The 25,104-nt window shown below is 36.7% G+C and overlaps 3 protein-coding genes across 4 annotated transcripts; 1 reads left to right on the top strand and 2 right to left on the bottom strand.

The window, feature by feature from the left end:
* Positions 1 to 1,390: 1,390 nt before the first annotated feature.
* LOC129804326 (augmin complex subunit dgt6) lies at positions 1,391 to 7,573 on the bottom strand. Its single transcript, XM_055851517.1, has 4 exons — positions 7,319 to 7,573; positions 7,115 to 7,251; positions 6,783 to 7,052; positions 1,391 to 2,900 (listed from the first exon to the last, which is right to left on the bottom strand). The coding sequence occupies exons 1-4, from the start codon at positions 7,454 to 7,456 to the stop codon at positions 1,583 to 1,585; spliced, it is 1,863 nt and encodes a 620-aa protein (XP_055707492.1). The 5' UTR covers positions 7,457 to 7,573; the 3' UTR covers positions 1,391 to 1,582.
* An 11,135-nt stretch (positions 7,574 to 18,708) lies between these two features.
* LOC129804382 (60S ribosomal protein L29) lies at positions 18,709 to 19,312 on the top strand. Of its 2 annotated transcripts, none has more exons than XM_055851638.1 (4): positions 18,709 to 18,766; positions 18,904 to 18,963; positions 19,028 to 19,092; positions 19,161 to 19,312. In XM_055851638.1, exons 2-4 carry the CDS (start codon positions 18,927 to 18,929, stop codon positions 19,281 to 19,283), a joined length of 225 nt encoding a protein of 74 aa, XP_055707613.1. In that variant the 5' UTR covers positions 18,709 to 18,766; positions 18,904 to 18,926; the 3' UTR covers positions 19,284 to 19,312. The 2 variants fall into 2 exon arrangements, with proteins under 2 accessions (XP_055707613.1, XP_055707614.1); XM_055851639.1 differs by lacking the exon at positions 18,709 to 18,766 and adding an exon at positions 18,804 to 18,841.
* A 9-nt stretch (positions 19,313 to 19,321) lies between these two features.
* On the bottom strand, positions 19,322 to 20,834 carry LOC129804352 (E3 ubiquitin-protein ligase TRAIP). The gene is made up of 3 exons (XM_055851601.1): positions 20,383 to 20,834; positions 20,058 to 20,318; positions 19,322 to 20,001 (listed from the first exon to the last, which is right to left on the bottom strand). Exons 1-3 carry the CDS (start codon positions 20,709 to 20,711, stop codon positions 19,599 to 19,601), a joined length of 993 nt encoding a protein of 330 aa, XP_055707576.1. The 5' UTR covers positions 20,712 to 20,834; the 3' UTR covers positions 19,322 to 19,598.
* Between the last annotated feature and the right edge of the window lie 4,270 nt (positions 20,835 to 25,104).

Raw genomic sequence — 25,104 nt, 5'->3', positions numbered from 1 at the left:
AACATGTCGCTCCTTGGAAATTACAAGGGGTCAACTCACTTTTTGGCTATTTTGAGGTTTTAATGCACTCAGACAGAGAATTTAATAAAATTTCAGATGATATAAATCATTAAATTTCGTAATTAGAAAAGTTTTTCAAAATTTTACTCTTTATGATTGCTTGCGCGGTTTTGTTTGAAGTCAAGGGATACAAAATAGATTTATCGTTTAAATTTTTGTGAAACAAGGGACTAACTCAAGCAAGTTGATCCCTTGTCATTCTAATTTCATGAAAACTTGCGCATCAGAATGACAAAGAGCTAACTCATAAAAAACACATATTTTTAAAGGTAAAAATATGTATGTTTGATGTTTATAATAATGCTCATACAAATAGAAAATAATTAAATTGTTTTTATTAACATACTTAATTGAGATAATTATTTATACAAAGTTAAATCTTTCATGCTGTCTCCTGAAAAACGGCTCAGATTGAGTTGGCCCCTTGTAATTTCCAAGGAGAGATGTGATGAAGAGTGGGGAAAACAGCCTAGACAGAAGCCATCGCAAAGAAAAATCGATAATGCAGAATCACTTGAGAACAGTAAAGTGCTAAAAAATGTTCAGGAGAAAGATATCCCCTTTTTCCATTTTTTTTAACTCTACTGTTCTCAGGTAATTCCACATAATCGACTTTTCTTTGTCTAAAGTCGTGTTGCGACTGTTTGCTAGTTTTAGAACACGCGATGAGGAGTGGGGAAAACAGCTTAGACAGGAATCATCGTAAAGAAAAATTGATAATGCAGAATCACTTGAGAACAGTAAAGTGCTAAAAAATGTTCAGGAGAAAGATATCCCCTTTTTCCATTTTTTTTTTAATTTTACTGTTCTCAAGTAATTCTTCATAATTGACTTCTCTTTGTCTAGATTCTTGTGTCGACTGTTTGGTACTTTTATAACACACGATGAGGAGTGGGGAAAACAGCCTGGACAAGAACCATCGAAAAGAAAAATCGATAATGCAGAATCACTTGAGAAGAGTAGTTCTAAACTACTATGCTTTCTCCTTTTTCCATGTTTTTTAGCACTTTACTGTTCTCAATTAGTTCTGCATAATCGACTTTTCTTTGTACTGATTCGTGTCACGACTGTTTGGTTGTTTTAGGACACGCGACAAGGAGTTGGGAAAACAGTCTAGACAGGAACCATTGCAAAGAAAAATCGATAATGTAGAAGCACTTGGGAACAGTAGTGCTAAAAAATGTCCAGGAGAAAGATTTCCCCTTTTCCCATGTTTTTTAGCACTTTACTGTTCTCAATTAGTTCTGCATAATCGGGTTTTTCGGATTTTGCGATGCAATTTTTGGATTTATGGGGTTTTGCGATGCGTTTCTCTGACAATTGATAAGAGTTTTGTATTAATTATATATTTTTAATGATCACAAAATCGTATAATGATTTTGATTTATTATAATTCAGATTTTACATAAGAAAACAGGAAGTCGTTTAAGGACGAGTGCATTCGGTGCTCATAAAACGAAATTTAACTATCACCGGTGACTCACTCGTCGTAAAAGAGTTAAGTAATGCCGATGATGATCCTCTATTCTACATCTTTGAGAACGCTATCACTGACATTGAAGAGAGACTCTTCCTTTTCAGCTGCAGCAACTTTTGCATAGAAGTCCCTAAATGAATCACTCTCCCTCCGTGAGCTGTAGTCGACTTGAGAGTTGTCTTCTTCCGGAATATCCTCTTCTACTATAAGCTTAATTCCAGCTGAGATATTTTCAGATGGCATCGTGAGGCGCCCTGATGGAGATGTTTGCAAATCGACATGATTTGATGTGGGAGTGGGATTATAGGTATACTTGAACGTAGAATCGTCCATTTCTCTCTCACTGGCAATCATTGATGAACTTCCTAGAGGCAAATTCCCATCAATGCTCATCTTTGACAAATGAGACGAGTTACCTGGATTTAGACTGACAGTAGAGGCATTTAGTAAATCTTCATTTCTCCATGTTCCCGAAAGATAATTCAATTGATGAAGATTGGCCTTCTTTGGCTTTAAGCGCTTTCTATTTGAAAATTTAAGGATGCTCAGAGCATCACATTGCGCAATGGGCTTTTTGGCTGTTGTGTCTTTAAAGGAACACACAGAAGAGACAGATTTTGTTGATTTTGCAGAATGATTTAGTTGCTGTTGCAATTGATTCAGCTGCATCTGCGACACTTGCTCATCTTCATCATCCTGAAACATTAGATATTTCGTTGAGGACATATCTACGGTTCTGTGAGCATTGTACTTATATATTGGCGTAGTTTCAACTTTATATTCGGCCTTTGCAGCTGCAGCTGCGTAATCTTCTCTACTTGGCCTTTTAAATGGTTTTAGCTCGTCTAGCTTCTTTGCCATCTCATCAATTTCCTGGGCAATACCATTAATTATCTTTACATCTTCTGAAGCTGTTGGCTCTCTACGTGCATATTCTTCATCAAGGATACTTGTGAGACGAGGAAGAATAGCACTTGTTAGCTTCAGGACAAAATTAACATTGACCTTGTTATCTGTAACCAAAGTTTTATTTCCCATTTTTTCCTCCATTTCAGGGAAGTTCTGGAAGATTTTTTCTGTGGCTTTTTGAGTTCTAGCAATAAGTTCATCAGAAATTATTGGCTTTTCCACACATTCCATTTTCATCTTCAAATCGTCCACCGAACAATTGTACTCCCTTACTACATCAACCTGCCTATTTATTTTCTCCAATTTCCCTGCTATTTTTTCCTCTTGAGCACATTGATATTCCTCACTCAACATCTGCTCAACACTCACATTATTTTCCGCAGCCAGTGCTGCAATTTTCCCTTGATATTCTTTCACAGTATCATCTATTTTTTGCTGTTCTGCAGCATAGTACCTAAAAATCATTGATAAGCTTAATTTAGCTTATATAAGTGGTAGGGAATTCCCAAATGAATCAAGTGTAACATTAAGGATAAAGGGTAAGCGGCACAGTTATCTACTCCTTGTTATTTACATAAACTACTATCTTCTTAAAAAGTATACTTTTTGCATCGCTGTATCTATGATGCAAGTGTCCCAGATCCGCGAATCCCCTTTAAGTTACCAGGAATTTTTCTGGTATTAAAAAAGTCTTCTAATTGCATCCAGTGAGCATTACTGCACTTGATTCCACGGGATATAGGATTGACAAATCTGTTTCTGTATAAGGAAAAAAGGGTGGCAAAACATCCCAGGCTTTGCGGAATGCTCGAACTCGTGACTTAGATGCTATACCTCAAAAGTACCTTCGCATCATTTACCGTTTACGGGTACTCAACCGATTTGAATCGATTCATAAATCACTCAATAGATTCCATAAATTAGTTTGAAGAGTAATAAAAATTATATTCGAACAAAAATTACTTATCGGTAAATAACCGGTTCACAATCGATTTGAACCGACATATAAATCACTCAAAATATTTCCTAAAATACACCTCAGGAGTAATTTAATTAAATTTCGTATAAAAATTATTTATCGGTTTCAATGCTCATTTTTCGTTTGAACCTCAATATCGAGGTTAAAAAACAATCTGAGAGAAAAGTTGTACATGGACAAAAATGTAGCTGATTAAATTCTCTATCAAACCCACAAAACAGATTGCTAGGGACAGTCCTAGTTTTCGAGATATTTTTGATCAAAGTTGCTAAAAAGTTCGATTTTCCGATGTTTTCTGACATATTTGAGACTACAGCGCCCCTGGTGTCAGTTGTACGAACTTCATCTGTTCAGAAGATTTATCGAGCATATAAAGGAGACCAAATTATTCCATAGTGAGAAATAAATCGGTTCAGCAGAATCGGAGATATAGGCACCAAAGTATCAAAAAACGGCAAAAACGGGTTTTCCTAAATACCAGGCGCAAAATCCAAATAAAATCAAAATGATAAGTATTTTCGTAAATCATTTGACCCTAGCAATAGAAAAAATAGCATGAGAACCCTGGGACAAAATCATCGTTACATAGTGTAATGGATGTCCTGAAAATCTCACTTGGGAGAAGGCCTTGTTCCTCTATGGAGTGTTGTGTCATTATTAATATTATTGTAAAAAAAAATCAACTTCATTTACTAAAAATGTTTAAAAGAGGCGTGATCAAAAAAATGTGGGCGGAGCTTATTTTTGTAAATTACTACACTCAGTCCCGGGATTATGTACATTTTCGGGACCGAAAAAAAACGCGCAAAATGGCATTAAGCATCGAGAAAATTTGCATACCCGCAGGGGCTTTCTTTTTTTGCGCGGAGTAAAAGTAGTTCAAACAAAAAGATTCAACTGTTTGATAGAAATGCTTTAACAAACAGTATTTTTTGGCCAGAATTCTTCAATAAATGGTTAGAATATTAAAAAAAAATACCTTAATAAAAGAAATTAAAGTTTTATTCTGAAAGCAAAATGTCTTCAAATTTCCCGTGTCGCAAATTAGTAGGGTAAGTGTGCCAAATTCCGGCCAGCTTGCAATTTCGGCCACCTTTTTTGTTCCTCGAATTTCCATGAATTTTTAGATTTTACATACTCTAGAGATTATACAATGAAAAAGAATAACAAAAAATGTAGCTTCGACAAACAAGATGACGTGAAAAGGGCATTGGAAGAATTCCCGAAGGGCAAGGAACTATGAGAATGAAGGTGGCCGAAATAGGGCACCAAAGCTATGTCTATATTATTATATTCATTTTAAAATATATTAAGAATGATTTTAGAGTAAATAAAGACGGTAAACTCTTTACAAGGTTCCAAGCAACACTCTTATGGCCTCTACACGCTAGAGAAATTTATGTCCATATTGAAGAGTTTTTCCTACACCAGCGTAAGGAATTTACTTCAATATGGACATAAATTTCTCTAGTGTGTAGAGGCCATTAGAAAAGAAAGAATAAAAAAATCAATTTGTATTTAAAATATTACGTTTCAAACTTGAGACTTTGACGCTTGCATGCAACTATGCCGAAATTTGGCACACTTACCCTATACATTCAGGCGTAATTCAAAAATTATTTCATAAATTGACTCCCAAGGGTAGGCAAACTTGCATAATTGTATGTGCATAATTCCGTCAGGTGCATAATCCCGAAGGACTTAATGCCGGGACTGAGTGTTTCTGCTACAGACACAGTTTTGCGTCATTTTTTGAAGGTCCCGGGATTATGTACATTTTTGGAACCGAAACAAACAGTGCAAGGTGCCTTTATACGTCTAGAAAATTTGCAGCGACGTGATACAGGGCGTACCGGGATCATGTATATTTTCGGGACCGAGAAAAAGCACGCGCAATAGCTTTATGTATACAGAAATTTTGCATACTCTCAGGAGACTTCTTTTGAATATATGTTACGGAAACGCCGTTAACTATGCAATGTAAAATATTGCTGGTGCCAATTTCTTCGGCTATATTCAGCGCCACCTGTTCATAAGTTAAGCTGTCTACACAATAAGCAAATTATTGCAATGATAACATTTCAAAGTGACATTGGAATAAAACGTCAATATTGAGGAGAATATTGATACCAATATTTAAATATTCGCCTACACATTGAACAAATTGACCTCAATGTTACAACTTACTAAAAAACCATTCTAGTCAGAGATTCAGTTCCTGTCAAACATCGGACCAGAGATTCTGGTGTATATCCTGCTGAATTCTTCCCAGAAACTCATTTCCCAGAAGAAAATCCCAGAAGATCTGTGATTTCCTAGAAGAAGCTGGATAAATTTTCTGACCAAGTATTCTGAATATTCTGGGCGTATTTGATAAAATACACAACAAAATCCCAGAACATCTATGATTTACTGGAGGAATCAACAGAAATCTTCTGACCAACTTGAGTATTCTTGGTGTATTCGACTAAGTGTACAACAAAAATCCAGAGGAACTGTGATTTCTGGAGGAAGCAGGCGAGAAGTGCTAACCAAGCTGGGTTTTTGGGAAGATTTGACAAAATACAGATGTGTCCTGACTTGGATTTTGATCTTGGATGTGTTTTCGTTCATGAACAAGGAAATCCCAGAAGTTCTGTGATTTTCTGAACGAAGAATATTCCTCACCATTAAAAAATATTGAAGGAAATATCAAATAAATTTGATATTTAGAATTTCTTTGATATTTTATTTCAATGTGACTTTGAAAATTTTTATTGACATTATTTGGCTTATAGCGTCTACCCAAAAGAGAAATTTATGTCCATATTGAAGCAAATTCTCTATGCATGAGTAGAAAAAAACTCTTCAATATGGCCATAAATTTCTCTAGTGTGTAGAGGCCATTAGAGTGTAGTCATTCAAAATAATGAAATAAAATATTGAAAAAAAATGCTCCATATTGGAACAAATATTGCAATAATTGCCTACACACTGGACAATTTTCTTCAATTTTGAAACTTTTATGTCAATAAATCTTTGCAATATGGAGGCAATCGTTGTCAATATTGGATATTGAAAAGAAATATTGCAATAAACTTTGTCTAGTGTATAGTCAGCTTTACGCATTTAATTGCATACATTTCGGGGTATTACAAAAATTATTTCACAAATCAGTTCCCAAAGGTAGGCAAATTCCATAATCCTTGATTTTTTTTATTATCAATTAATTAAAAAGAAATTAAACCAGCGATTAGTCCAGGATAAGCTTATGGTATTTGAGATTTACTGCAGGGATAAATTCGATTGCAAGCCGTGCAAAATTAGGTGACTAGGAATAATCAGGAAGATCAGGAAATGAAACAAAATTGAACTTACTCAAGAGTATCATCTGCAATTTTATCAATTGCCTCCCTTTCCTCTGTCAACTTCTGAATAATTCTGTTGCTCTTGGCAATTGTCATTGACTCAAGAATATCCAGCTGATTCTTCTTCTTCATATCCTCGGTGATAACGAATATCATGAGTTTTTCCATGACCTTGAGGAATTTCAAGCCACCCGGAAAGAGCATCATGTAAGTGGAAAGATCCTCCAGTTTCAGTTGAAATCTATCATTGAGTTCCATGAGGTACTTCAGGCAATTGCTTCTGCAAATACAAGCCAATTAATTTCATCTCCTGATTGCTAAAGATATTAACAAAAGATGTACCTAAATGACTTTTCAGCATCTCTGTCATTGTAAATTGGCCAGTGGAATCTCTTCCGGAACTCTTCAGCATCGTAAATTGTTAGCAAATAGTGCATTACATGAGGTAGAGCTCCTGCATTTGGCTTGAGAAATAAATCCTGTTAATGAAACAAAGTAGCCAGTTAATAAAATTCCTTTTGTCGGGATCCAATTACTTCATTTGACCTTCTGGAAGACTTTCTGGAATTCTGCTGTTGGCTTGTGAGCTTGAGTCAGAGCATACAAACCGAAGAAGACTGCATTGGATAGCCTTTGTTCTTCCTCGAGGCGTAAATTCTTAACGGACCTACCACCTTCAGCCATGGTGATTATAGATATTTAATTCCAATTTAATTTAATGAATTCGTGCTGTAAAGCGCGTTTGTTAACAAAATCACAAAGCACCGGTGATTTATCCAAACTGAATTTCTTACAAAACATGACAACCTTACTTTATTCAAAATTGACTGTCAAAAACGGTCATTTTGTTTTCTTGTGCTCACCAAAAGATGGCTGATATAAAATTTGAAATGTTAAAATATTAGCGCCAAAAATGAAACCGTAGAAATGGTGAAAACCGTGAATTCCATAGAAGTTATTAAAAAAATAGTCTACTGATGATTTTTTTTTATAGGGGAGACTGGGGCAAAAGTCACAAAACGGATATTTTATTTTTTTTACAAGCCACCCTAGCGCCCCAGAAATTTCTAATTAGCGCAGTTTTATAGGAAATTTACTGCTCTACAACTTTCTGAAAGTCATTTTCCTCTATTGTGTAAGTAAATACATTTATCGAGCTGTTTTCTAAAAGGTAATTTTGTGATCTTTCTCAAAAATGCTGGGGCAAATAGTACCAGGTATGGGATATTATCATATTTTGTCATATCGTCAGCTCCGAAGAAGACTATTGTAAGTCTAAAATGTAAACTTTACAGGAGACAGCTTTAAAGTTTGACAGCTAAAATTTATTTTTATTAATTTCACTGTAATTAATGTACTTTCAGCTTTTAAAACTTTTGTATCATACTTACGCATTGAATATCTTCTGGTTAACGCTACTTTTAAGTTATTTGCAGTAAAATTGTGGGCAAAAAACTTGATGACTGGGCACGCTGATTTTCAGTATTTTTCTTGTAACTTTTTAATTAACATAAAATTTTGTGGGGGTGTAGATCTAAGGTTTCTGCAACCAATGATACCATCTTTTTATACTACTGTAAGTAGACTTACAATAGTCTTCTTTGGAGCCGACGATATTTTCATAGAAAATTTATTCCTCTACACCTTTTTAAAACACAGTTTTCTCTATCTGAACGAGAAAAGTGCTTTTCAAGCTATTTTAGAAAAAAAACAGACAAGAGACTGCAAATCGTTTGACCAATGCATACAAAAAGCTGCGAGACATGGAAATGACGTTTCTTCTCGCCGTGAGACATCAGAAATTGCTTCGGTCTTTGCTACTTTTTGCTCCATACCTTTTGTTACTTTTTACCCCAAGTGGTCATTTTTAATAAAAGGATTTCTGCAGAAAAGAATCTTTGTAAAGTTCTAAAATAGATAGTCGTTTCTTATTCAAAGAGTCCAAATAATTTAGAAAATATTCACCAGTGCATCAATTTTGAATAATAAGTAGGCCAAAATTGATATCTGCTGTAAGGAAAACATTTTAAAAATAGGGCTAAAAATTTCAATGTTTTTTTTTTCTGAAATCCTTGTTCGAATTCTAAGAAACTCCCACCCGGCAAATTCTGCAGAATTCTGCAGAAATTCGTCAGATTTGAATTACTAACTGCCGAAAAATCAGCAGAATTTCTGCAGAATTTTGTTCTAAAGGTGGATCCGATCGTTGTATGAAAATTCTGCAGAATTTTCCGCAGAATTTCTATAGAAAATTTTAAAATTATCGGCAGAATTTCTTTAGAGTATTTAGATGATTTCTACATTTCTTCTACCCTTTCTAATGTTTCTAAACATTATTTTAACTACATAAAAATATGTATTTCAATTTATTTAAAATTCAATTTTTATTCAACAATTTTACGTGAATACTCTCTTTTTTTACAATATTATTATAATGTTATAATACAATATTATTAAATCAGCCATATATAGAAAATACGAAGGGGAAGGAAATGGTTAGAAAACACGAAAGAAATTCTCGATGCTCACGAAGTCGCACGACTATCCCGAAGCCACACGAAGTATCCGATTGAATGACAAGAAACGTTAAAATTTCAAAAGTGCAGAATTGCAGATCGAAGTTTTGCTGGGCTTACGACTTTGAAGAAGGTTTATGGAAGCCATCTGTTAAGAATTTGAAATTTAAATTTACATGATTGTATAACTTTAGGCTTTTTGAAGTTCCCTTGGGTAATATTGCATTTATCAAAAACCTGTAGATCATCTTCACTCTCTCATTGAATACCGCAATCGGTACTTCCGTATAAAAAATACAGTTTGACCAGTCTTTGGCAAAAATTCCATGTGAGTAGACAAGTGATCCACGAGGTGAAGAATAAAATTATAATTTCTGTGAAAATAAAAGTGTTTTTAATTCCGGAAATTGTCCAGTGAAATCCTTGGAGATAGTTGCAGCAGCAGAGGAAAGAAACTTTGATCCTACTCGATCGGATTGTAATAGTTTCTGTGTTTTTAATAGGTGAGCACGTCACTGAGGTGGCCAAAGGGCATCATAACAAGTTACCAGCGGTTTTTGTCTTGTAATTTAATAGGTGAGAGACTATCTGCAGAAGTAGAAGGGCTGGTGATTGATATTTTCGGTGGTTCTTCTACAAATTATAGGTAAATCCTCATCATTTGGTCCTTCGAGCCGGATTGTAATAGTTTCTGTGTTTTTAATAGGTGAGCACGTCACTGAGGTGGCCAAAGGGCATCATAACAAGTTACCAGCGGTTTTTGTCTTGTAATTTAATAGGTGAGAGACTATCTGCAGAAGTAGAAGGGCTGGTGATTGATATTTTCGGTGGTTCTTCTACAAATTATAGGTAAATCCTCATCATTTGGTCCGACGTCGCCTTCAGGGAACAATTTGATTTCACGATGCCTGAAAAGGAACTAAGTAGACGTGCCTACAAGGGACAACTTACTAGCATCAAGAAGGTGCTTGAGAAGTTCCAGAATGATCCAACCCTCCTTGAAAGAGATAATGCAGAGATGCAAATTGTATCACACCGTGATATGGTTGGACGGGTGGAGCAAAAGTTTCAATTAATCCAAATGGAAATTATCAAGGACACGACCACTCCGGAGGATAAAGAGAGAGAGCAAAAGGAATTAATGAGCTTTCTGGATGACTGCATGGTCACTGAGATGGCATTTACGAAGCTATTGGCAACCATCTCATCGCAATCTCCACGGTCACTCGCTGATGATTCTATTTGCTTAGAAGGAGCGGGCCCCGGAAGCTCAGGTCTGGAGACTTTGCTTAATTTAATGAGCAAACAATTGAAAAAACAGCGCCAGCAACGCTTGAGTGATGAGTCTAGACTCAAGGAAATTCTTGATGTTCAGCGAGAGGAGTTCAGTAAAATGCTGGAGACTCGTAGGGAACTTAATACTTCTCTTAGCGAAACTGACCTTCTTTTTACTGAGTCATCGGCAAAACTTGAGCCTATTAAAATTCCTTCTTTTGGGGGCTCATATTGTGATTGGCAATCTTTCAAAAATCTTTTTCTCTCCTCTGTCGATAAAAACCCACGGCTCACAAAGTCACAAAAAATGCAATATCTTGTGAGTAACACCAATGGGGAGGCTTTGGCTCTCTTCAGTAAACTCCCGTTCTCTGATGAGAACTACGATATTGCATGGAATCGCCTGGTGAAGAGGTATGATGACAAAATGTTGATAGTCGCTGCACATATGGATGCATTTTTAAGCCAACAAGTGATCTCTAAGCCGAATGCTTCAGCCCTAAGGAAACTCCAATCATCTACTAATCAAGCATTGGAGGCCATTAATGCTTTGCAAGTCACGGAAAGAGACCCTTGGCTCATCCACTGGACTCTCAATCATGTGGACCATCAGACCAGGACACTGTGGAGTGAAAAGAAGCCCCAGTCTACACCTACATGGGCGGACTTTGATGACTTCTTGAACACCAGGTGTCGGAACATGGAGTCCTGTCCACCGCAGCAGTCCTCAAGTAAGTCAAAGCATGTGTCTTCTCATGTAACCGAAAACCAGAAACGCGAAAATTGCAAATACTGTAATGTCAATCCACATAGATTGTATAAATGCAAGAAGTTTTTGGGTCTTCAACCCAAGAAAAGACTTGAAACAGTTAAAAATCTTAAGCTCTGCCAAAATTGTCTTATCGATTGTCATGAAATCAAAAATTGTTCATATCAGTCATGTAAAGTTTGTAAGCAAAGACACAATCATTTGATTCATGATGCATTTACAAGCCCAAATCCCACTGCAGTGCCACTCTCAATACTGGATAACCCTACCCCATCTGATACTGGTACTAATCCCTGTCCCTCAACATCCACTAGTTTGAATTGTGCGGGAAAATCACGAGGGGTGCGATCCCATGTATTGTTCGCAACTGCTGTTGTAAAACTTTTGGGCAACAATAATACCCAAGAATATTGTCGAATTATCTTGGACCCCGGATCCCAGATTAATATCATCTCCACTTTCATGTGCGAAAAGTTACAATTGCCACTTACCCGAACAAATTTTATTGTTGACGGAGTAGGGTCAATTTCACAAGTCTCGCAACAGGAAACTCAGGTTCGATTGCAGATCAAGGACAAATCTGAAATCCAGACCCATATATTGGATTGTCTTGTGATGATGAAAGTCATTGGGGAGCAGCCGAATTGGGAGATAGATGTCAGTAGGATCCAAATACCCCCACAATTTCAGTTAGCTGACCCCCTCTGGTTCAAGCGACAGAAAGTAGATTTGCTGATCGGTGGTAGCCATGCGTGGCAATTCCTGGGGCTTGATAAACACGTTCTAGGAGAAGGTCTTCCCATGCTCCAACACAGTGTTTTTGGCTGGTTGGTAGTAGGTCCGTGCTATTCCACAGATTATACAGTAGTGGGTTCTTGCAACATTACCACATTGACTAGCATAGATCGGACACTCAAAAGGTTCTGGGAAATCGAGGATGTCCCCAAGGAGTTCGGTGCTCAATCAGAACATGAAGAAGTTGAAGCACACTTCCAAGACACAACCTTTCAGGACCCCGAGGGAAGATATGTAGTATCACTTCCACTTAGGGATGATGTGAAAGATCTAGATAACAATCGTGGGGCTGCTGTGCGTCAACTGAACTACTTGAACAGAAGATTGGTAAAAAACCCAGCATTGCTGAACCAGTATGATGGGATATTCAAAGAATATTTGAGCCTCAATATTATTGAGAAAGTTCCTTTCGATGAATTACAGAAGCCATCTTACTACTTTCCTCACCATGGCGTGATCAAGAATGATTCCTCAACTACCAAGATACGGATAGTGTTTAATGCTAGCTCACGCACAAAGTCTGGGAGGAGTTTGAATGATTGTATGATGGCCTGTCCAGTGGTTCAACCAACTCTGGTGTCAATCTTGTGGAGATTTCGATTACATGAGGTCGTCTTAACCTGTGATATTGTTAAGATGTACCTACAGGTTCACATGAATCCCTCACACCGAGACTATCATCGGTTCGTTTGGTTTGAAAATTCAGAAATGGTGGATTATCGGTTCAGAACCGTTTGCTTTGGTGTAGCAGCATCTCCATACTTAGCAACTAGAGTTCTAAATCAAATTGCCACAGATAATAAAACGGAGTTTCCTTTGGCTTGTTCAATCCTGACTCAAAATTTCTATGTGGATGACTGCCTGTTCTCTGCCCCAACCATAGGCGAAGCCATAGATGCTAAAAATCAATTAGAAAATGTTCTAGGTGGTGCAGGGATGAAGCTATCCAAATTCAGAACTAACAGGTTAGAAGTTCTACAGCCAGAAGATGATATTACTCCAAATTCCACTGAACTCGTCTTAGATGAAGAAGCCAAAACTTTGGGTATCCTATGGAATCCAAAGACAGACGCTTTCCATTTTCGAGTGACCAACCAACCAAGCGGAGAAAATCCTACGAAACGCTATATTCTTTCAACGATTGCAAGAATCTTTGATCCGTGTGGACTAATCGGACCGATTGTCACAATAGCAAAAATCATTCTGCAAGACGTATGGGAGACTGAGGCTGATTGGGATACTCCAATCCCTAATGTGTTGGAAAAAAGGTGGCAAATGTTTGTTGCGGACTTAGCAGATATTGAACAAATCCAAATCACAAGATGGATATCCACAATCAGTAATCCAAGTCATCGTGAGCTCCACGCATTTTGCGATGCTTCGAAAACCGCTTATGGAGTCTCAATTTATTTGGTTTGCGAAGATAGTCATACCTCTCGGTCGTCAAGTTTATTGGTTTCGAAGTCCAGGCTCATGCCAATCCCATCAAAGAAGGGTGCGACTCCTACAAAAATTACATTGACGATACCAAAGGCAGAACTCAGTGGAGCAGAATTAGCCACGCAAGTAATGAACGCTGTCTCAAAATCATTGGGAATAGAAAGATGTTTCTTTTGGACTGATGCAATGGTTATCCTGCATCAAATACATTCGCCAAATCGTCCAAGAGAGGTATTTGTACGACATCGGGTATCCAAAATTCTGAGTTTGTCAACAGCATCCCAATGGCGACATGTGCCTACGTCGCATAATCCCGCAGATGTCCTTTCACGTGGTAGCAGAGTCAAGGCACTTGCCTCTAATAAGTTGTGGTGGAGTGGACCTGAGTGGTTGCTGAAGACGGAAGAAAATTGGCCTCAAGAATTTTGTCCGGGAAAACCCAACCTGTGTTGTTCGGAGACTTTGGCGGGTATGGGATTATCAACTATAGTGGATCCAGACATGATTGTTTACGATCGTCTGTTGGAACACCATGGTTCATTTTTGAGGATCAGTAGAGTTCTCGCATGGATTTTTCGAGCAGTTGCCATTTTCAAGAGCATGAGAATACGCCGAACCCGAAATTCTGTTATGATTTTTCCTGAGAATTTGCAGGTCACAGAGTTAGAAGAAGCGGAAGTTCGCATATTAAAGTGGGATCAGAAAAGGCACTTGAAAAATGTTCGTGATTTGGTCAAGGCTAACCGCCTGAATTCGTTGCCTAGCCCTATACGAAAACTGCGTCCCTTTATGGATCCTCAAGGAATCTTACGAGTTGGTGGACGATTAAGCCTGTCTTCAGAGGATTTTGATCTTCGACATCCCATAATTTTGCCAAAAGGAAAACTTTCGGATTTACTCGCGCTACGTGAACATCAACGGCTTCTACATGCTGGGCCACAGCTCACGCTAGCGTCGCTGAGAAGAAGATATTGGCCTTTGAACGGGAGAAACACTGTGAAGCGCATCATTCATTCTTGCGTGAAATGCATACGATTAAAGCCTCCAAAATCTCAGCAGTTGATGGGTGACCTTCCACCTTGAGAGTATCTTTTACTCGCCCATTCCGTTATACGGGGATCGATTTTACGGGCCATATTATGATCAAAAGGGCCCCCAGAGGTGGTGTGCAAGAAAAGTCATATGTGGCAGTCTTTGTCTGCATGACAGTCAAGGCCGTTCATCTCGAACTCATTACTTCGTTAACAACGCACGCCTTTATTGCTGCATTCAAACGATTTGTCGCAAGACGGGGTCTACCAGCACATATCTATAGCGACAATGGCACTAACCTTGTCGGGGGAGAGAAGGAGTTACGAAGGTTGCTCAGGAATCGTCAGGCTCAACAAGAGCTGTCAGACTTCGCATCAAAGCTACACGTTCAGTGGCACTTCAACACTCCGGGTGCCCCACATCAAGGTGGCTTGTGGGAGGCTGCCGTTAAATCCTTCAAATATCATCTCTCACGAATTGTTGGAAATGTGTCTTTGACTTACGAGGAGCTGAACACTGTGATCATCCAGATCGAAGCAGTATTGAACAGCAGACCCCTAGTTGCTCTCACAGATGACCCACAGGACCCAACCAGTTTGACACCTGGAGACTTCCTTACAGGGGGAGCTCTCACACAGCTACCAGTTGTTCAACAAGATCTAGAGAGGACGGATCGTTTGCATAGATGGGAATTATGTACCAAGCTGCAACACGATTTCATGACCCGATGGAAGAGAGACTATCTTCATACGTTGCAACAGAGACATTGCTGGAACCGAGACTCTCCCAATATCGAACCAGGAGACGTTGTTTTGGTTAAATCAGACATTGCACCTAATTTGGATTGGCCAATGGGTCTAGTGGAGAAAGTTTTTCCTGGCAAGGATAATAGGGTGAGAGTGGTACAGGTAAAAGTCAAGGGCAAATCACTTTCAAGACCCATTACAAAATTAATAAAATTACCAGTTCGTGATAATGAAATAAATTAAATTGCGTCTTTGCATTTTCTTAAGTTAAACAAAAAAGGTTTAAATTTTTTTATTCTAAACGTAAACTTCAAAAAGGGGGAGTGATGTTAAGAATTTGAAATTTAAATTTACATGATTGTATAACTTTAGGCTTTTTGAAGTTCCCTTGGGTAATATTGCATTTATCAAAAACCTGTAGATCATCTTCACTCTCTCATTGAATACCGCAATCGGTACTTCCGTATAAAAAATACAGTTTGACCAGTCTTTGGCAAAAATTCCATGTGAGTAGACAAGTGATCCACGAGGTGAAGAATAAAATTATAATTTCTGTGAAAATAAAAGTGTTTTTAATTCCGGAAATTGTCCAGTGAAATCCTTGGAGATAGTTGCAGCAGCAGAGGAAAGAAACTTTGATCCTACTCGATCGGATTGTAATAGTTTCTGTGTTTTTAATAGGTGAGCACGTCACTGAGGTGGCCAAAGGGCATCATAACAAGTTACCAGCGGTTTTTGTCTTGTAATTTAATAGGTGAGAGACTATCTGCAGAAGTAGAAGGGCTGGTGATTGATATTTTCGGTGGTTCTTCTACAAATTATAGGTAAATCCTCATCATTTGGTCCTTCGAGCCGGATTGTAATAGTTTCTGTGTTTTTAATAGGTGAGCACGTCACTGAGGTGGCCAAAGGGCATCATAACAAGTTACCAGCGGTTTTTGTCTTGTAATTTAATAGGTGAGAGACTATCTGCAGAAGTAGAAGGGCTGGTGATTGATATTTTCGGTGGTTCTTCTACAAATTATAGGTAAATCCTCATCACCATCTATGGAAAAAATTTTAAGCCGCTATCTCTTTTATCTTGGAAGATATTGAATTTTAAAATTTTCAATTTGTGACTTTTTGCCCCAGTCTCCCCTACATTTAAATTATTCCCTTTACAAAAATAGAACCACAAGAAAGTTTGAAAATTTATGCAAAAATACCAGTCATTCCTATCATATTCATTTATTATATACTATTTATTGTACGTACATGCTAAAAATTTAAAATATTTTTGCGGTGTCAATAAGATTAAAAATATTTATATTTTAGTCACTATTTGAACAGCTTTCAAAGGCAGATGAACCTGTCTGCAGAGGCTGCAGAGCTTTTAGGGGTCTGGTTTGTCTGGAAGTAAATTTGATGACTGGATGAATTGATGATCATTCAGTCTGGTAATGCAAAGACAAATATTTTCTGCAGTTTATTAGTGACAAACCCAAACTGCGGTGTATATAAAGAGCTGAGGATCTGAGATGAATTATCAGTAAGCAACTATAAGTGTCTGAAGTGTAAGCAAAAATTGGGCAATATGCGTTCTCTTTTCGTGATTCTATCTGTTTTGGTGATTGTGGTGACTATGGCTAATGGTAAGATTCTTAATTCTTTATACATGTCTATTTTTTTCATCTAAATTCTAAACTAATCACTCCTTTTGCTACAGAATCTCCAGCTGACGCAACCGATCCTGTTGAAGGGATGTTACCCGATGATCCAACCGAAATTCCCGGTGAAATATCTAAATTCTGCAAATTTTTTTATCCATTTTCTTTCCTCTGCTTCTGAATGAATTTTTGAAATGGAATTACATAATTGCACATTTTTAAAAATATTGTTGAAAAAATAAATATATTTGAACAGTTTAAGTCTTTTTTAAATTAAATTAACACGATGATAAGCAAATTTATAAAATTGTAAGCCGTTTTCAGAAAAACTAAAAATTCATGGTATGAAAATGGGAAAGGGGACAAAGAAAAAATATATAAAAAATGCTTTTTTATAATTTTTCTTCTCACAAATGAGTTGCCTGTAATCCATAGATGTTAAGGTAAAGTATCCTCTATTCGACCGCCTCTCTATTCGACCACCCTAGGTTCCTCAGGTCGACCAGACGAAATATTTATTCAAATTATTTACATTTGCAATAATATTTGGCAAAGAGTTTAACATCATATAGGGTCAGTTATTTCATAATTAATACAAATCAGTGAAAATATCATAGAAATTGACCATAGAACACTGAAAAAAAGCACTTTTACGAAGCGTTAAAAGTATTTCTTAAATAAAAATTCTCAATTTTTCATCAATTTATTTATGGCATTCTTATTGACATTCTTAATTGTTTTCTCAAGGAATTATTTCAATTATTATCCTTACAGATTACTTGAGAATTCAAATTTTGAGTCTAATCGCAAGTTGAGGACTTTATCTTTATTCTGTGCAAAAATTTTAATTCCACGATTAAGTTAAACATTAAATTTAAGGTCTTAAAATTGAAAGTACATTTCAAATACAATGTTCCTCAATTCGACCTGTCGACGAATCACAGGAAGTGGAGCTTTTTCAGTTAAATGTTTTACTACTTCTGAATAAATTCTTAAAACTGAGTTTTCCTATTTTATATTAATGATTGACTTAATTTCAAGCGTTATTCATGAAGTGTTAGAAAGCCAAAGTTAAATGCATGACTTTATAGTTTTGTGGTTTATTTAATTTCTTAGTTAGTAAAAATGGGTGGTCGAGTAGGGAATCCCAGGCGGTCGAGTAAAGGCACTCTGATATCAGAGTGGTCGAGTAGAGGAACACATCGCATTTTTAAAACAGTTTAATTTTTTGTAATTTAAAATTATATTATGTCTAATCTAAATGAAGTTCACCACAAGATAGATAAGGATCTATTCTATAGTTTTAGATGAAAACCCTATCAAAAAAGATAAATTATAACTTTTTTCATAAGTTTTTCACAAAACATCTCCTTAAGTGGTCGACATAGGGTCCTTTACCTTATTGACCCCAAAAATCATCTTAAAAGTCTCAGGTTTTTAGAAGTGATTTTATTCTTTTAACCGCCACTGTATATACTCAAGGAACCCATGTTGACGAGGAACAAACAATCCAAGAATAAGCAATAAAATAGTGAAATAATTTCAATAATTTTTTTAAAATGCATTTTATGTTTTAATTTTTCAATTTTTTTCTATTTATATTTTATCATAAAAAATCGAGAAAAAAACGCTGTAAGCAAAAGGTCGTTTTATTACAATATATTCAAATTTAAATTTTTTGGGACACCTTGGATAAGATATTTTTCTTGCAGTTTGGATAATTTCCAGCCTCTTCCGGTTTCGACTGTCAATTGTTGTGGTGTTTTTCACACGAGGTTCGTATTTTCCAAGTTTATTCCTTTTGTTTAGGCTTTTGGTTTATTTAAATACAGTTATTCTTATACTAGAAGGTGTGCTTATTCGCAATATCGTGAAGGATTGAATGTTAAATCATTTTTTCTGCCAATTTCAGACAAACTTCGGAGATAACCTAAAATGGCCAAGTCCAAGAATCATACAAATCACAATCAGAGTACGTCTGCAGAATTTTGTTTGCAGTGAAGCAATTTTTAATAAATTTTTCTTTATTTTTCCAGATCGCAAAGCTCATCGCAATGGTATCAAACGCCCAACGAGGAAACTGCATGAGTCTACGCTTGGTGTAAGTTTTTGCAAGGGAGTGGGGAAATTTTTACTTTGCAGCCTCTCTTGACAATGCTTTTCTTGCAGATGTGCGCCAAATTCCTCCGGAATCAGCGGTTCGCCAAGAAGGGTAATGTCCCCAGGTCAGAAGCCTTGAAACGCTATGAGGAGCGTAAGAAGGCCAACAAGCCCAAACCCATCAAGCTATAAGATGGAATAATTCCTCAATGAAATAAAGAGACCCAAAATGTGAAAAAAATGGATGAAAAAAATGTATTTCGGATCAATGCTTCGCGGGATTCTTCAATTTCCCGCTTTTGAGACGATTTTTAATTGACTGGAAATTTAGTGTGCCATTGTTGCGCGACGGGAAACCTGGAAAATTTTCTTTTTTCTCAACGCCTCCCATGCCATCTGATACGTAAGTTCCATTTGGTATATTTCTTTTTTCCTGCGGTTCTGGACGGTACTTCTGGAAGATTGTTAACTGCAAGAAAGGTTTGAAGGTTAGGAAGGATGTTTTTGTCAGGATATTAGCAGGCTCACTTTTTTGAAGTCGGGATGTAAGTTGATTAAGTTAGGTTTATCGAGGCTGGGCTTCTTGAGAAGTGGCGTTAATCCAATGGCACTCGATTGAATCCTCAAGTAGGGAGAGTCGGTATCTGGCTGTCCAGGAGATTCTGGAGATGAAATTGTTGCAGAAGTGTCAGTGGATTTTCTCTTTTCGGCATTTTTGTCCTCTTCATCTCCATCTTCGTCTCTCTGTCGCTTCCGGAGCTGTCGCTGGAGCTCAAATTTCTCACTCTCCATGATTCCCAATTGATCCTGCAGTTGCTCGCGCAGTTGTGTCTCTTCCTTGAAAGAATTTTTGGTCTTTGTGAGAATAGTTCTCAGTTCCTTCCTGGATGCTTCGCTCTTAACTAAATCCCTGAAATAAAAGATCACTCAAAACCTCTTCTCGGAATCCAATAAAAAAAAATCAACCTTTTGAGATTGGAGATCATGTAGGCAAGAGTCTCTGAACTCGGATGCTTTCCCAGCAATTCCTGAACATCCGTCTGATTGGAAGTCAACATAATCTCAATGGCTTGAACCTGCTCTAGTTGATTCTTCAGAGCATCCAGCTCCTTTTTGGCATCCTGGTACTCCAAGAGTTCATCTTTAATTTTCCTTAACTGGTTTGTTGAAGATTTCAGTGCAAAGTCCTTGCTGTTGAGTTTTTCTTCCATGGCAATAATGGTCTTTCTGGAAAAATAATTCCCATAAATCCCCAGATTTAACCAAAAAAAAATCCCTCTGCAGATCTTACGCAGATTTTTTCTTCTCGTTCCTTAGTTTCTTGGCCTCTTCCTGAAGCTCATCGAAATGCTTGAGCTTCTCTTGGTAGTTCTGATTGAGGATTTCGAGTTTTCTCTCCAGGTTAACTACATCCTGTTCTGTGCTCTGGGCCGAGGACACAGTAAAGTAGATCCTGTTCAGATGCTTCTCAGAGCATAGTTTTCGACACTGAGGGCAGGTTTTGGACCTCTCAATCCACTGTCGAATGCAGGGATAGTGAAAGATATGACCACAGGAATTGGCACAGAGATCTTCATTAGGTAGCACAGATTCAGTACATATTGGGCAAATTATATTCATAGTAGGATATTTGAGTAAATAAATGGAAGATTCACAATTTGCAACTTTATCGTAGAATTCAAAACAAAGAACATTCCCAAACAGTCCCAACCCAACTTATTTTACCACCCTGAAGATACCACAAATTTTCCGTTGATACAAACTTTCTAGTACACTCAGAAAAAACTGTGTCAAAAAACATTATTTTTATTTTTTCATATGAAATAAAAAATATAAAAGTATATTTTTGACATGAGAAGTGCACTCCACATCCTGTCCTGACAACTTATTAAGGTTAATAAAAACTCAGCTACCCTCAACTCTTCGTTATCCGGCACTTTCGATATCCGGGTGAGGGTACCAAACGGACGGTTGATTTGATGTATTCAAACCCTTTTTAACGAAACATGCAGTTTAGTTTGTCCAATGTGAATTAATATGTTATTTTCATTTTATCAAAGTTTTCGATACATAATTGTGATACAAAATGAAACATAAACATACCATGAAGAAAGTTCTCTTGTTCTTCGACGGACTAAAAATTCCCACAGCACAAAATATAAAAACGGTTAACGAGATTCAAAAACCTAAATGTCATTTTGTGCCCCTGTCAGCCTAATACAGTCGAGTTCCTCAAATTTGAACTCCTCAAATTTGAACGACTAATTAATAATTAATTATTAACTATTTCACGACGAGACAGTTTTCGCGGACCAAAAATCAGCAATAAAAATGAAACCAATGAACAAAACCAATAAAAGGTCTTACAATAATAATAATAATAATTTATTTAACCCTTGCAAACTTGTGCTTTGGGTCAAAAAGGTCTTACATCTAACCTTAGAAAATCCAAAAGAGTCTGATTCGGTGTATTTTTTCCTCTATGAGCGATAGGAGCAAAAGTAGTCTAAAAATTTAAGTAATTTTTCTGATAATACTAATTAATGATAATTTTAAATCTAATGAAAAGTATTATAGGGGCCTCGGTAGCTCAATGGGCAAAGTGTTGGCTTTGTGACGCAGAGGTCCTCTGTTCGATCCTTGATCGAAGCGCGTCCGGTGAATAATTGGAAAACAGTTTTCCACCGTCCTTAAAAGCTACAAACTGAACGCAAAAATATCAAGAAGAAAGTATGATAAAAGATAAGGGAGCTAAAAAGGGTTTGTCATGGAGCAAAAAAGAAAAATGATAGGGAGAGATGAGCGGAACAAACATTATGGAAAAAAAAGAAACAGATGGAACTCTATGTAAATAAGAGTTAGCGAAATGGCTATAGGGGAAGTGCTTATAATTTTGGACAGTCTGCTTATAAGCATCGAAGTTCCAATTTTGAAGTGCCATATTTTCAATACTAATTGACTTTTCTTGTTACTCTCTTTTCAGAAGGATTGTTTAGAAACTTGGCAAGCTATTTATCATCTCATTTTTACTAAAATTAGTTTTAATACGTTTAAAAATGAATTGATATGTAGAGGTGAATTTGACTCTTATTTTGGACAACTTGGTTATTAATTTTTACAACTTGTCTGTAAATTTGGACAGATAATCCGCCTCAACAGGATGCCCATTGTTCTTCATTTTATGAACCAATCTTACCAAGTCCTCTTCCTGGTCATGTAAGGGAAACGTGGAATGTCACAAGAAGCCCAGAAACTTTCCATATCATTCATTAAAGTGAGTTGACTTCGTTACTCCAAGTACGTGCGGATTCGCTCATTCCCTGCCCTTTCCGGGAGCCTTTCAAGGCATTTCTCACTGCATCTCTTTCGTAGAGATGATGCTCCTTCATTTCTCCAGGCATTTGTCCAACCTAGTCATCACAAAAGCTAAAACTTCACGAAATTTCGTGAGAAAAACACCTGTCCAAAATAAGAATCATCACCTCACTGGTGAATGTCTTAAAAAATTTCCCATTTTTCACATGAAAAATATAATTCACAAGGCAAATCTCACTTCAGGTCAAATGTACAAATCATCAGTAACGTGAATCAACACAATATTCAATAATATCACTCAAAAACAGCGAACAAACTTTGTTAGTACTTCACCAAAACTAAATAAGACTGAAGTAAGCCACGAAGTTCTGTCATATTTCTCGTAAGCAATTGCTCACACTGAATTTTCAACAAAGCAATTTCAACTCAAATCATATTCAAATTTTAACGTATTTAGTGTTAAAATATTCCAAAAAGAACAAATATTTAGATAGAATTCATTATTCATCAAATATTGGAATAAAAATCCATCATTTTAATCAATTTATTTTTAGTGTCCAATGTTATCCTCAAAGTGTCCAAAATAAGAAACTGGACAAAATTAGAAGCATTTCCCCTAATTCTCAAAAAAGCACTGCAAAATTTAGAATGAGTGGCCATAATAGCAAAAAACTAAAGCACTGCACACCGAACATATTTTTCAATGGATTTTTCATCATTTTGACAACATTCGACTTCTGACTGGAAAGCAGCGCCACTAAAATCGTGGCAAACACTATACCTAAAGTTCAAATTTTGCGCGCTCTTCTGATTACTTGTAATAAAATCGAGAAATCATTCGTCAATCCTTGAATTAAATCATTTAAGAATCATTAAGAATCATTTAATGCAAAATTGGGTTCTTGAAACCATATTTCCCCTGAGTCTTGAATGAAAATCCCATGAATGGATATAAATTTCTGAAATCGAACAAAGAGGGAGATGAAGACTAAGAAAGATAAGGGAAAAATTTTGCTATTCAAGCTACATCGCGACATCTGCAATTGTGAGAAATTTGACTGTTTGTTGGTGCCCCAAACTCTGTTTTGTGATGGATTTTATATTCTTTTAAAAAAATGTGAACATTAATTTTTTTAGTAGATACATAAAGGGACAGATAATCCTAACCGGCTTATGTAGGTGAGATTCTTAACGTGAGCTAACTCGGAGTGCATGCAAATTCGATTTGGAGCTGAAGTTGGGAGACGTCATTCAGTTATCTTGAATCAAATTCGTGAAATTATACAAATTTTGTATTTAAACCAAAATATCAAAGATTTGGATGAACTGACAGAAAAGTGATATATGGATGAAATGTAGACCAGAATGTTCTCTATAATTTTGCCGTAGAACTTGAACTCATCGATTACTCAGAAGCCAAGATAAGCGAGGTTTTTTGTTTCTTAACTCGTTTTTTCATCCAGAGTGCCCCAAGTGTTCATTTGTTGAACTTCAACTATATCAAAGAATTGTTGTATTTTGTGGGACTTTCCATTTAAAACCATATTTTAAGTGTCTTTGTGGAGTAGAGGCCGTCAAATTGGCATCTGAGTGATTTCAAAGCGTTATTATTGGTAAAATCAATTTTTTCACACTTAAACGGCAAAATCGGAGTGATAGCGTAGTCTGAGTGAAAAATGATGTATGGAAGAAATGTAGAGACAAATGTGCTCTACAATTATGTCGAAGTAATCATCAAAATCGGTTCAGCGACAGTCGAGATAATTGAGGTTATGTGATATTGAAATTGGTTTTTCGACTGTGGCGCCCCTGGTGTTGGTCCCACGAAGTTCAAATATTCTAGAAAGTTGTAGCATTTGGTGAGATCTTTCGTTTAAGCCCTCATTCATCAAAATCGGTCACATAGAACCGGAGATATGATTTTTTGAATTTCGTGAACTTTGACCCCTCATATCTCCGGCTCTATTGAAACCACAGCGCACTTACGCCCCATTTTGGAAACATCCTGGACTAGACTACAACACACTAAAATTTCATTAACTTCCACAATGCCGTTTTTGAGAAAAATGAGTTTGAATTTCGATGAATTTTGACGCTATCGCAGCGCCACCTGTGATGACTTTTTGAACTTGCATCTGAAAGTGCTCATCGAGACAAAACCAAAAAGGTAAAATTTAGGTCGATATGTTAATAAGAACCGGAGATAGAGGCCAGTCAATGTTCGAACTTTGATCCCTTATAGCTGGGGTCAGGGGTTATGGATCGACTTAAGTATTCTTTTGTTTAATAGGTATAATCAAGAGCTACAACATACTAAAATTTCAGCCCGATGCACAATGGAATTTTTGAGTTATTTAATTTAGAAAATTGAAAAATCTTCTTTTTAATAATAGCGCCCCTAGCGGTGGTTTTATGAACTTTTGATGTTAGAAGGGGATGTGGCATTTTACGAGAGCTTTCCAAAACGCCCTCACTTTTTAAATTCTGATAAATAGAACCGGGGTTATGGCGATTTTAAGAATTGTTTTTTGGACGTAACTTAGTCCCCCATATATTCGTGATCAGGAAGTGGCGAAACACATTTTGGCCAAGTTTGAGCTCGATCGGACGACATGAAATTTTGTTAGGATTATAGTAGGTGAGATGAATCTCACCTAATAGGGTTTTAAATGGAAAGTTTCACAAAATACAACAATTC

Source organism: Phlebotomus papatasi, chromosome 2 (genome assembly GCF_024763615.1).
Source record: "Phlebotomus papatasi isolate M1 chromosome 2, Ppap_2.1, whole genome shotgun sequence".
Taxonomy (NCBI): Eukaryota; Metazoa; Arthropoda; class Insecta; order Diptera; family Psychodidae; genus Phlebotomus; species Phlebotomus papatasi.
This window is presented reverse-complemented; position numbering and strand designations above follow the sequence as displayed.